Source organism: Tiliqua scincoides, chromosome 3 (assembly GCF_035046505.1).
Source record: "Tiliqua scincoides isolate rTilSci1 chromosome 3, rTilSci1.hap2, whole genome shotgun sequence".
Lineage (NCBI taxonomy): Eukaryota > Metazoa > Chordata > Lepidosauria > Squamata > Scincidae > Tiliqua > Tiliqua scincoides.
This window is the reverse complement of record NC_089823.1, coordinates 25758067-25770692: the sequence shown is the minus strand read 5'-3', so window position 1 is coordinate 25770692 and position 12626 is coordinate 25758067. Positions and strand designations below refer to the sequence as shown.

The following is a 12626-nucleotide window of genomic DNA, read 5'->3' as shown; positions in this document are numbered from 1 at the left end:
TTATACATAAGTGTACAAATCTTAATGCAGCAAAAGAGAAAACAAAATTAAATCCAACAGATTAGATACACAGTGAGGGTTGCATAAATGCTCTATTTACTTCAAGTACAACTGCTATCATGGGAGCATCCAAGTGGCAAGGTGTCTAAATTATGCATGTGTTAGGCCAGGGGTGTCAAACATGAGGCCCAGGGGCCGGATGTGGCCCACTGAAGTTCTTTATCTGGTCCTTAGGCTCTCAGCTGCTGAGCAGTGCTGAGCAGTGTTACTGCTGAAAGGGCAGCCCACATGAAAACTGTGCTAACCTATATCTTGAAATATGATCAAGATTTGCATGATTCCTCTTCTGTCATTAGAAGCTAATGAGTTCCTAAGTGAGAAAAGGTGCTCATTGTTGGTTATGACTTGCTTAATTACATCATTTCTGGCCCTCAGCAGGCATCATGAATGCTAATCGGCCCTCTGTATGAAATGAGTGACAATCCTGTGTTAGGTACATTCTACAGCTAGTTGAATTCCTGATTTGAGCTAGAACATCACTGTCGTGTTGGAAGGCATACCTAGTTATCTATGAGACCAGCAGCCCTGAAAGAAGACAGAGCCATGTGTATGATTCAGAAGCAATTTCACTGTCTTCAGTTATCATGAGGCCAGATTAAATGACCTCCAAGAAACTTCTCTCACTAACTCCAACATTCAATGATTTATCTGGGCTCCCAGATCCAAGAAACATGACCTCCAATGCCACTTTCCGCATAGATATGGAACCCTGACTGCTGCCTACCACTGGAAAGCTGCTTACTCATAAGTAATTATTTTGAAAGCATGAAACTGCCTCATACCAATTTTTAGGCCATTTGTCCATCTAGACCAGTTTTTCTACTTACTGGCAGCAAAACTCCAAGGTCTCAGGCAGGAGTCTTTCCCAGCTTACTATCCCAAATCCTTTAACTGCAGATGTCAGAGACCAAACTTGGGATCATCTGAATGCAAAGCATGTGGTCTATGCCCAGGCTACGTCCCCTCCTCATGCTGCTCTTTGAAGGTAAGAACTACACAAAGGAGAACATTTCAGAAGGAGACATCTTTTCCCTCCAACTATGCACATACCTTTAGAAACCTCTGGAGGTCAGAAAAAGGAAAATTTCAATTAAATTTTGGAAAGACGGAGGGTGGCAAGTCAAAAGGTAATAACCCATGTTATAGCTTCAAAAATGATTTTTTAAATGTGATGCTTCGCCATACTGAATATCGTATCTAAGACCATCAGACTTCATAAACAAAGCTGAAATCTTACCATTCCAGTTAGAGGCGCTGGAGTTGTGTCAGTATAGAAATAAGTTGTGCCGCCCACAGTTTCCTTCTGAATCACCTGGCCAGTAGCTGGGGGCTGGGAGACCGCATTAGTAACTGGTGTAGTGGCACTACTAGGCACCATATAATTTGCAGGGTTTGGTGTATGACTTCTTCGTCTAGGAGCAGGAGATGTATGAGGAGTAATTTTGGGGGAATGAAGAGGAGAAGATCCTGCTGACAGTGACATTCCTTATGAAAAAACAAAAACAAGGCTTACAGATAAAAAGTTTTTCTTCCCATAGTTAACTCCAAGAATAATTAATTTCCATGTAAATAAATGAAACAGATTTTGGACAGCTAAATTAAAAATGGATGAAGAGATGTTTGGAAATTGTCTATTTATTAAAACCCTTAATCAACCAAGCAAGTTCCAAGAGTATGGCTAGCCACAAACATATTAACTGGCAAAGAGCAGTAGAGTGCATGCCACTTTAACACATTTTACTTTGCACAGAGAGTGACAGAAAACCACCAACCACATATTTATAAATATCTTTGAGAAAGCCAAGGCATAACTTTAACTGTGATTCAGTCACCTTTCAGTGGTTTGCAAAAAGGATCAAGTAAGGTGCTGACAATACCACTCTTCTCTAAAATGAGAATTTATTTAAGCTACAGATGTAAACCAGCACATTTTTTGTATATATGATAATATTGTTCAAACTGGCCAAAATCCATCACACCATGTATTGCATTCACTGGGGCTTTTCTGCTCTGGCAGGAGCCCTCTGTGTCCTCCAAGTAAAACTCATGAAGCACAACGTTTGCCAACAGAAGGAAAATACCCGTGAGAGATGCCATAGTTCAATGATAAAACAAAAGCCCCAATTCAATCCTTATTCTTGATTTAAACAGATCTGAAGTAGCAGAGCTTAGAAAGATCTGCCAAAGATCTTGGACAGCCACCACCTGTCAGGTGGACAGCCACCACCTGAAAATAGACTTTAACTGCGCTAGAAGGACCATAGTCTGACTTTATATAAAGCAACTTGATATTTTTCAGAAGAAATATTAATGATAAATGTTTCAGGTTAACTCTTTCTTCCCAAGCATCAGTTATTCTGTGTCACCTAATAGCCCAATCCTATCCAAATTTTCAGCCCCGGTGCAACCGCAATGCAGCCCTGGGATAAGGGAACAAATGTTCCCAAACCTTAAGGGGGCCTCTGTGACTCCATCCCCAACACAGGAAGCAGTGCATACCCCATAAGCCCAGCAGCACCAGAAAATTGGATAGGATTGGGCCCTAAGATGGCTACAGACAGTTGAACAGACTTTCCCCAAGATCTCTCTAAAAACAAGCCTCTTTAAAAATCTCTGGTTGTCTTGAGTTTTAAAAATCAAAGAGCATTCTGTCACTATCAACTGGACAGCTGTTCTTCTCAATGAAAAAGCAAAATGCCATTACCCTAGAACGGACCGATATATACATACACATGCACGCACATTAACAGCTACATGCCAAATCCATCTATAGTATTCCATATATTGCTAAAACGGCAGATGGAGCACATTAAACATTGATACCCTGCCACCACTATGTTCAAGTCTACTGCTGAAAAGCCATATTATTCAGCACTTGTGAAAGGTTCCACAGACTTTTCTAGCTCAGTCATTTGCTCCATGTTTTTGATTTGATTACCTTAATGTACCCTAATGTACAACATGGTTTTTATGATGCAAGAATGCCTTTTTATATGCATCTGTAATCCACCTCCAGCACACATCTTCAGTAATGTTCTTCAAAACTCTCTCTCAGAATTCAAATTTATTAATACCTTCAAAGAGCTCAAAATGTATACAATCTAGATTTGTATGTATTCAAACATGCTCAGTTTGCTACTGAGCATTACAACTTGTCAAAAATAAATTGCTTGTTTTTTATTAAAGCTGCCAAGGCAATCCTTGTCTTTCAGCTGTTTGCAGAAAATATTTTAACAGTAGTTTTAAGTATTGTGAAAATAAATTTGCAAAGAAACCTTAAATAAGGGCTTTAAATTGAAATTATTTTACGTCACATAACACTAATATATCCTCATTTTCAAAATTAAATTATGCATTTTTACCATAAAGGACACTGTTTTATACAGAGTCAGACCATTGGCTCATCTAGCTCAGTAATGTCTACACTGACTGACAGGGAGTGGCTTTCCCAAGTTTCGAGCTAGTATATCCCAATTCTACCAGGGATTGAACATCAGACCTTAGGCAGGCAAAGCATGTGTTTGTCTACTGATCTATGGCTAGAGATGCGATTATGTTTGGTGATAATGCAACAGATACATAACACCGCTTTCTACATGTATCATTTTTGAGAGAAAAAAAAACACCTCAAAGACAGTGAAAAAATAAACTGGGAAATCTACAATAAATAAATAATGGACTGGACTGGGGAAGTGCATGAGTAACGACTGTGGTTGCATCTTCTGACACGATCCCATTTATATCACCTACCAAGCACACTTTTAAAGTGATAATTTATACTAATGCACCCTTAGAATAAAAAACACATAACACCGCTTTCTGTACTTTTCCTCCTTGGAAAAAAACGAAATCTGCAAAAAAATTAAAAACGTTTAAGAACACCTCTATCTAAACTATTCCCCTACAAAAACATATGCCTTCATCTAATGACTTGGCAATGCCAAAGGCCAAACTACACAGAACAAAGGAAGGCCATATTTTAAAATATAAAAACTGTTCTCACCCATGCAATAGGGCCTGGACAAAATTCCACCTCCACCCCACAATCTGACACTACGAACAAACAGGAAACCTTTACCATGAACATTAGTGACGCTTTATTTTATACTGTGTTGATACTAAGCTCATTAACAGCCCAATCCTATGCCCATTTTCCTGGGAGTAAGCCCCATTGACTGATGAGACTTAATTCCTAATAATAATAATAATAATACAGGTATTTATATACCGCCTTTCATGATCTTCAGATTTCTCCTCAGACTTTATTTCAAGGCGGTTTACGCAGGCAGGCTTTACTAAATCCCTATAGGGATTTTTACAATTGACGAAGGTTCTGTCTTTCAAGAACTACAGCATTTCAGATGGATCCTTTTATGATCTGGTATCACATTCTGGCCTCCACGCAAGCTGACAATCCTTCATATCTCACTTGAAGGGCAACCAAAGAGCAGATGGAAAAACTCGGCTCGGCTTGTCAGCTGCTTCAAGGTCTCGCTGTTCACGGTGCCGGTGGCCTCGAACTGGTGACCTTCAGCTGCTATCTTCAGTCAAACGGAGGCCCTACCCTCTAGACCAGACCTCCTGCCCAGTAGGACATGCATAGGATTGGGCTGTAAGAGCCAAATCCTATCCAATTTTCCAGTGCCAGTGCAGCTGTGCCCATGGGGCATGCATTGCATCCTGCGGTGGGGAAGTAGTCACAGAGGTCTCTTCAAGGTATGGGAATATTTGTTCTCTTACCTCAGGGCTGCAATGCGGTTGCACTGGTGCTGGAAAGTTGGATAGAATTGAGACCTAATGCTACTACAATGTTAGCATTTTAAACAATCAGACTGTGAGATTATGAAAACTCAATTCCTAAGGGTAACAAGTTCATTAGTGCTATGGTGACTCATAACCTATCACAGTAAGTTATGAAGCTTACCTGGAGCTAGCCCAGCATTTGCAGGACCTCCCATGGAAGGATGAGAGAACAAGGCTTGAGAGAAGGCAGATATATTTGACTGCGACATATTACTGAGTCGGGAGGTTGATCCTCCTTTAGGAATAAACTCATTTGCAGTAGGATTTGGTGTCTGTTTGAAAATCAAAATAGAGTACCTGTTAAGTGTGAAAATAAACTTACCTAGTGACTGAAGCAGTCGGATTTAAAATAAAGAGCTCAGTCACATTTTTCACAGATTATCAACACAACTGACAGACTTCAAGACCCAAAAGACTATGAAACTAGTTCCACAAGTCTAAGAAGTTCTAGATTTCTCTCTTGGTCCCATATGGAATGAAAAAAAAGTTCAAACTGAGAGAAGTTTCAAGAGCAGTTTGCAAAACCTATGGGAGCAACAGCTCCAAAGGAAAAATGTCAAACATTCAGTAGGGCTAGAATAAACCCCATGCATGAGGTTAAGCAGCTCTTTGCATCCAAGTCATAGCAACTAGCTTGCATGGAAACACATTTTCAACTTCCCTCATAGATTTACAAGTTTCCATTATGCACAACTCAACTAAATTTATGAGAAGTATCCAACTATCTTAAATTTACCAAAATTGGGAGGATTAGCAGTAATGTCAATTCCGCAAATAATGGCAGACTGTAAATAAAACTGGATGCTCTGCAAAACGAGATTATAGACACATTTCAGAAATGCTTCCTATTTTAAGTAACAAGATCTACTGTATTGGTAAATCCATTAACGTCTAAATGGAGTTTGAGAAGTTCATCTACCCTTATTCTAATGACTTGTTACATTACATGGTTTTAAACAAGCCCCGAATGATTGTGCACTGCAATCCAATGTTGGGTTTGGGAGTGAAAAGCTAAGCTTCAAATCTCTATTTGGTTACAAAGTTCACTGGGTGCCCTAGGCTAAGTTACTCCCTCTCAGTGGCACATACCTCGTAGAGTAGTTGTGAAGCTAAGTGCTGCTCTGAACTCCTTGGAAGAAAGGCAGGATACAAATATAATGAACAAACCAAAATGTAGCCTATTAACATAAAGCAAATAAGAAGCAAACAAATTCTACACTTTCACTTCTTGGTTTTGCCATTGTGTTTTAGAGGGTAAGTGGTAAAAGAAAGTATCTAGACTGCTACTAATTAGGACTATCAGTTGAATTTACAACCTATATAATAAGATTTCTTTAAACACTATCATATGCTAACTTTCCATTAAAGATGGTCCACTAAGCAATTTACATTAGATAATACGTTAAAACAATAAAGCCATCATTTAAAAAAAAACATAAAAGGGGGAAGAACAGCAGATTTCAATACCCTATACTATAGGGAGCGCAATTCCCCTCTTTAAAATATACTGTTCGAATATGTCTACATACACATAACAGCAACAGTTCTGACAAAAACACGTACTTTGTTTTTAAATGTGTGCATGACCCATAGAAAACACAATTTTAGAAAAGGGGTATCTCCTTTTTCTTTCACACAGGACGAGATGCCTTTTCTAAGATGACACCTGCTACCCTCAGTTTTACGTCTTTTAAAAGAAAAATAAGATACACCTGTATTGGGGTCACTTTCTTATCAATTTAGCCCAGTGGTTCCCAACCATCAGGAGCTCATATACCAGTTAGGCAAAAATTTGAATTGTCATGAACTACTTGCAGCCCTCACCCACTTCCACTCAAAAACTACAATTAACTTTGTAATAGAGAAGATTTATTAGAGATTTATTACTTATTTATTAATTTATCAGTGAGTTGCTGCTTTTGTTGCCAGCTGTGGAGGTCTGTTCTTTGCCCCCTCTGAAGGTCCGTGAGGAGCACTTGCTTGATGAGATGCAGGAAGCTATAATTGATTATTTTTCTTTTTGTGAGACCTCACAGAACATTTCTTATGGTCTCACGAATCACCTGTGATCCATGGACCATGGCTTGGGAACCAGTGAACTAGCCAATGACATGAACCCTGAAGCTCTAGTATAAATACATCAAATACTGCTCTACTGAGATACCCTAACACAATGGGCTTTATATTTCATAAAACAGAGAGAAGGGACCCATATTTCAAAGTGAAAAGAAGGTGGTACATCATAAAAACACAAACGACTCGTAAAAATTTAAGGTTAGTCCCTAGAGTGGAGGGTCATAGCTCAATGCTACAGTACATGCTAAATACAGTCAGTTCTCGTTATCCTCTGGAGTTAGGTTCCTGGAAACCCCAGTGGATACCGAATTCACCAACATGGTTAGGAAGAAGTGCCAGCAGGAGACCTGCTGATAACTAGCCTGCCAGCAAGAGACCACTGGGATGGCAGCAGAATCCCTCAGGATACCAGCAAAGAAAATGTCAGTGAAGACCTTCAAAATGGCACGGTTAGCTTCCCACATTCCCAAATGCCCAAAATGGCATTTGAATGGCCAAAATGGCATTCTGAAGCTTCCCACAGCCATTTTAAAGGGCTCTGTACTACTTGCAGGCATTATTTTGAAGATTTCCACTGCATTCTGAAGTTCTCTGCTGCATTCAGAATATCAGTAGAGAACTTCAAAATGCCACAGTGATGCTTAAATAATGCCCAAGAATAGCTTCAGGATGGCTGTGAGTGCTGGGGAGACCACTGGAATACCATGAATAATTGAGAACAGCCTATGAATACAGACAGGTAGGTGGCAATCCAGCTCCTTGCAGATAACTAAATCTGTGAGTAGCAAATCCGCAGTTAGTGGTTCCAAGCCAGGCAGACTAATTCTATCCTTGGTGGGACAACTGGGTGCCATCAGCACCAAAATGGCGACCTCTGTACCCAGCGCCCTCTCCTCACAATGTGCCATAAATGTGCTTTAGGGCATGTTTATGACACCAAGCGTTGGCGCTAGGGCTGGACTGGATTAGGCCCTTATCCATACAATCTCCAAGTAGTATTGTTACAGACAACTGCCTGAAATTGGGGCAGTGCACAGCAAATCACCACTGAACTCAGTCACCCATCAACCTACGTTCCCCTCTGCAAGTGTACACCATATCATGCATGCACATACACCCCCTCCAAGCATGTACTATTGATGATGCATGACTGCGGACTCTGCCTAGCAGTTCTTCTTGCATGTTCCCAGCATTCCCTCCACTGGCCACTAGTAGCAGTGGAAGCAGAGATGCATGTCTTTACCACCAAAAATAAGCCCTCCTCATCTCAAGAGGATGGGGTCAGCTGCCTGGTAGTTGGTGGATATAAGGTATTCACATGGGGCACCTCCCCACCAGCTTGATCCAGTCCACCGCCTGATCAAGTTTTCAAATAGCCCCATTATAGGACCAGCCCCATCTGAGACCCTGGGGACCCTCAACCTGATGTTACTAAATTACATGGTTGAATGGTCTGACTCTGTATAAGGCAGCTTCCAATGTTCTGAGCCAAAATACCAAATAAAAGAGCAATTTCAATGCTTAACCAGTAACAGGCTACTGGGGTTTGGGTAGCATTTGTAAAACAAAATGGGGGGTGAGGAAGGCAAGGTATAAACCTTTTAAATAAATAAAAAAATAAAAAAGGATAAAATATTCAATCTTAATTTGTGATTTATTTTTTTTTAAGTTGGCAGTCAATCCACCAAGATTTTGTTTGCCACTAGCTGTTTTATACAGTACTAGAAAATTTAATTCTATAGCAACTGGTCATAAAAGTATATTCACAATTCACCCAGTTATAGCATTAATAAGAATTTTCTAGAGCAGCCATTTTCAACCACTGTGCTGTGGCACACTGGTGTACCACAAATGGTCTGTAGGTGTGCTGTGGAAGGTTGGGGGAGGGTCATTTATTAGTAGGGCCAGTGGGGGATGTGAGCCGCTCCCAACAGAATTATAAGCCTTGTCAATTGCCAAAAAAAAACCCCAATGGTGTGCCTTGACAATTTTAGCACCTTGGCAATGTGCCGTGAGACAAAAAAGATTGCAAATCACTGTTCTAGAGTATGAACTACACCACCATACAAAAAGGATAGAGAAAAGCAGCCTTTTAACCTAAAGACCAAATTGCCAATTTAACCCATGAACTTCACAAACACATTATATCTTCCCTCCTCCAAATACAAGGTATTATGCACTACCTTCCCCGTACAACATCACCTGAGCCAAGTTCTCTTCCTTAAGGTACAATCATCCTTATGGCAGAGGCATTCCTGAAGGGCGGGCAAAAAAGCAAGTGTCTTCAGGCTCCTGAACACCCTTGTAAAGAGACTTCTCCCCCTCCACTTCTAAGCCAGTCACACCTATGAAAGCAAAGCTGAGGCATCTCCTCTGCTTTGCTCTTGCCTTCCCAAATGGCTCGGAGGGGGAGGAGCCACTTTACACGGGTGTTCAGGAGCCTGAAGACACTTGCTGTTTTGCCCACCCTTCAGGAACACCTCTGCCTTATGGAAGGGCTAGAAGATGACCAAATGAAGGTGCTAGCAAATTAATCGGTAGCACCAAGTAGTTGTAAGTGGCTAAATGAAAAGTTGGGAGTGAGGAAGTGAGAAAGAGGAGTCTGCTCTGGTACACAAGGTTGAGAATCTTTTGGCTTATTCAAAGACAATATTCAGGTTTGAATTGTAGAAAACAAAACACACAGTGTCTACTCAAAGCAAATTGTTTAAACTCAAAGGAACCTGTAGTGAATCCAGAACAACCTGGTGTATCTGCAGTTGAAACTTCTACCCTTTTAGAAAGTAGAGTAGTAAGTCATTCAGCAAAAGAGAACAGGATTTGTAATTTATATACCAGAATATACTTGAAAATGAGTAAACATGGTGAAATTCAGGCAAGTTTGTGATACCTTGGAGGTTCTTTTCAGAAAATTTCTAAAGATTAATAGTGGCACTTTAAAGATCAACAGTTGCAATGAGGCAGAAGAAACACAACTCTAGTTTTGTTGCAACAGATTAACACAGATACCCCTGTGGGGTTTGGTTCCCCTCCTGGCTTCCTGTTTTTGGAGTAAGAGCAGGCACTTGCCTATCTTAGGTATCAATTTGGATGTCCTGACTTAACTATTGACTTGATAGGATATTGCATTGCCCCTTCCCCACTAGCACAGTTGTTGAATTCTCAACACTGGCGAATCTAGATGTATGGCTGAGAATTTGGTGACAGCTTAGGTAAGGCCGAGAGCCATACAAACCTGTTAACTATTTTCCATCCCTGGGGACCCAGAATTTGCCAAAAATCAAAATGAGTCTTCGTTCCCTGAAAGTACCAATAGCCAAAATATGAGGTCCTGGCTCATGAGGACATTCAAAGATGGGAAAAAAATTAATTAAAGATGGCACATAAATCACTCCATCACGATCCATCATCTTTCCACTGACCTTGAACAGCTCACATCAATAAGATACACTCACAGTGACCATATCATTTCAGATCATGGGTTTCACATCTCATTTTCTAGAACCATTTGGGTCTCTCAAAGCATCTCACCAACCAGGATCAACTTTCCTATCCTTTCCCACTCCACCAAAGAGTATAGGATACTTAGATTTGGGCAAAATATTCCACAAGAGGACAACATGTAGCTCACTTCTACATTACAGATAAATTAAAAGACTGCATAGCACATAAATGATTTCCCTTCAATTCCCCCAGATTTCTCCCCAAAGATCATTTCTACCCCAGTTGGCTGATCACTCAAGGGAGATACTCTAGGTCTAGGATATCACTCTACTATTCTCACTTTCCTTTCAGCTCCTTATGATGAGGCACAGAGGAAAAACAAGGAGCACCAGCAAGCAAAGGTGGAGTTGCAATGCACACAAGGAGATAGCCACTGGTCTCAGGTGTGGGGAACTTGTATCTGTCCTAGCCTTCCCTAGCAACAGGTATTCAGAAACATATTGCCTCTGAACTTAGCGACAGTATATAACTATCATAACTGATCAAATCTACAGTTGCCGAGGTAATATATGCTACAAGACATAATACATTACAAAAATTTAGTGTTGTAAAATCCATTTAACTGAAGATATGCAAGAGCAGAACCTTCCTCTCCAATGGTAGGGCTGCAACAGTCATACAAACAGGACAGATCTATGTTCTAGTAAGTAAAATCAGTCTCTTTAGTCATAAATCCAACAACTGATACTATGAGGTTCACTTGTAATTACCTTTTTCGGCCTGTCACTCTTTCTCAGCCTAGCCTGACTCACAGGATTACTGTGAAGGGAAAAGGGATTTGGGAAGAAGCCTGTACACTGCCCTCAACTCCTTGGAAGGAAGACAGGATAAAAATGTAAAACCATAACAAGATTTCCATAAAATCAGCTCATCACAAACTACCAGTAACCTAAATACCTTTCTCACATCACATTCATTAAAAAAATGTCACAACACAAAATGCATATTGAAACAACCAAGATGAATCTAACATTTCATGGGTGCAGAGAAAAGAATGGAAGGAATTTAGCACAAAATTTGAGTGTGCTAGATTTTTCTGTAAATTCACTAAGTTTGGCAGTATACTTGGTGTGAATCCCTGTGCAAACCCAACTGCAGTACAAATTCTCAGATATGTATTGTTCACAGAAGCTAATAAGTTACCTGTGTACAACCAGAAGTCTGTCATTCAAAACTACTGCGAAACACTAAAGAAAAAAATCCACAAGCCAAAACTATGCTAATCAGTGCGCAATTCATTCTCGCCTTTTTTACATGCCTTCTAATGTGACACAATTTGTAGAAGACTCACTCAAACTTCACAGTTTAACTGAAATCAGGTCGTTCCAACCCAGAGACCTGTCAAAGGACACTGTAATCAAAGTCATTCAGAAAAACTGCACATACACAGCTACACCTTCACTTGTGCTACATAACATGCAAGCTGCTTTATGTTTACACCATGAACCACAAAAGTAAATGGTGAGATATATCCAAAGGACTGTCAAATCTATTTGTTCCTTCAAGTCCAATTAAGCAAGGAGGTTTATACTCCACCATGACTGTGCCTATTCAGAGGTCTTTACATTTAAGACCTTCTCTGTCCTTTATGCTGGTTTCACCTGTTATAGAGCTAACATACATTTATTGAGCTCTTAAAAGTTAAGATAGTGTTCTAGTCAAAATGGGATACTTGATGCAGAGAGGGCAACACGGAATAAACTCTTTTTCGGGTCCCCTACAAATTAAATCTTCTGAGAATTTGTCATTTCATCTCTTCCTTCAAAATGAAGATTGTGTATCACATCAAATCAAATACAAGATCTTTATCCTGTTCAAGAGCTAGGTCTTTCTTAATGTTTAATACAGGAAGTGTACAGCAGTTACATCTGTAGGTAGTACTTCTTTCACAAGCTGTTGCATTTTTCCTGCACTCAAAATGCAGTATTTACAACTAAGATACAGTTTTTCCCTCAACCTATACATGTTTGCAATTGCCACGTGGAATACTGTTGCAGAAGTATCAAGAGCACTTGCTGCAATATTACTGGTGGCAACTGACAATCCAAGTCATTTTGTGAACTATTCTATTCTAGGTTTATTTTTTACCTTACCTGTCCAACTGCAGCAGGGAAGTCTCTACCTAGCTCTTTAATGCAACATACTAGCCAGGATACCCCAATTCTGGTAGTCAACACTTTGCC

At 40.1% G+C, this 12626-nt stretch overlaps 1 protein-coding gene across 3 annotated transcripts in view; it reads right to left on the bottom strand.

Annotated features, from left to right (window-relative positions):
- The window catches only part of PAN3 (poly(A) specific ribonuclease subunit PAN3), an 81210-nt gene that overhangs the window by 24698 nt on the left and 43886 nt on the right, over nt 1–12626 (bottom strand). For all 3 annotated transcript variants that reach the window (XM_066619593.1, XM_066619594.1, XM_066619595.1), the window contains 2 exons: nt 4985–5135; nt 1298–1545 (listed from right to left, as the gene is read on the bottom strand). In XM_066619593.1, coding sequence (XP_066475690.1) covers nt 1298–1545; nt 4985–5135 — 399 coding nt within the window. The remainder of the gene's footprint in view (nt 1–1297; nt 1546–4984; nt 5136–12626) is intronic.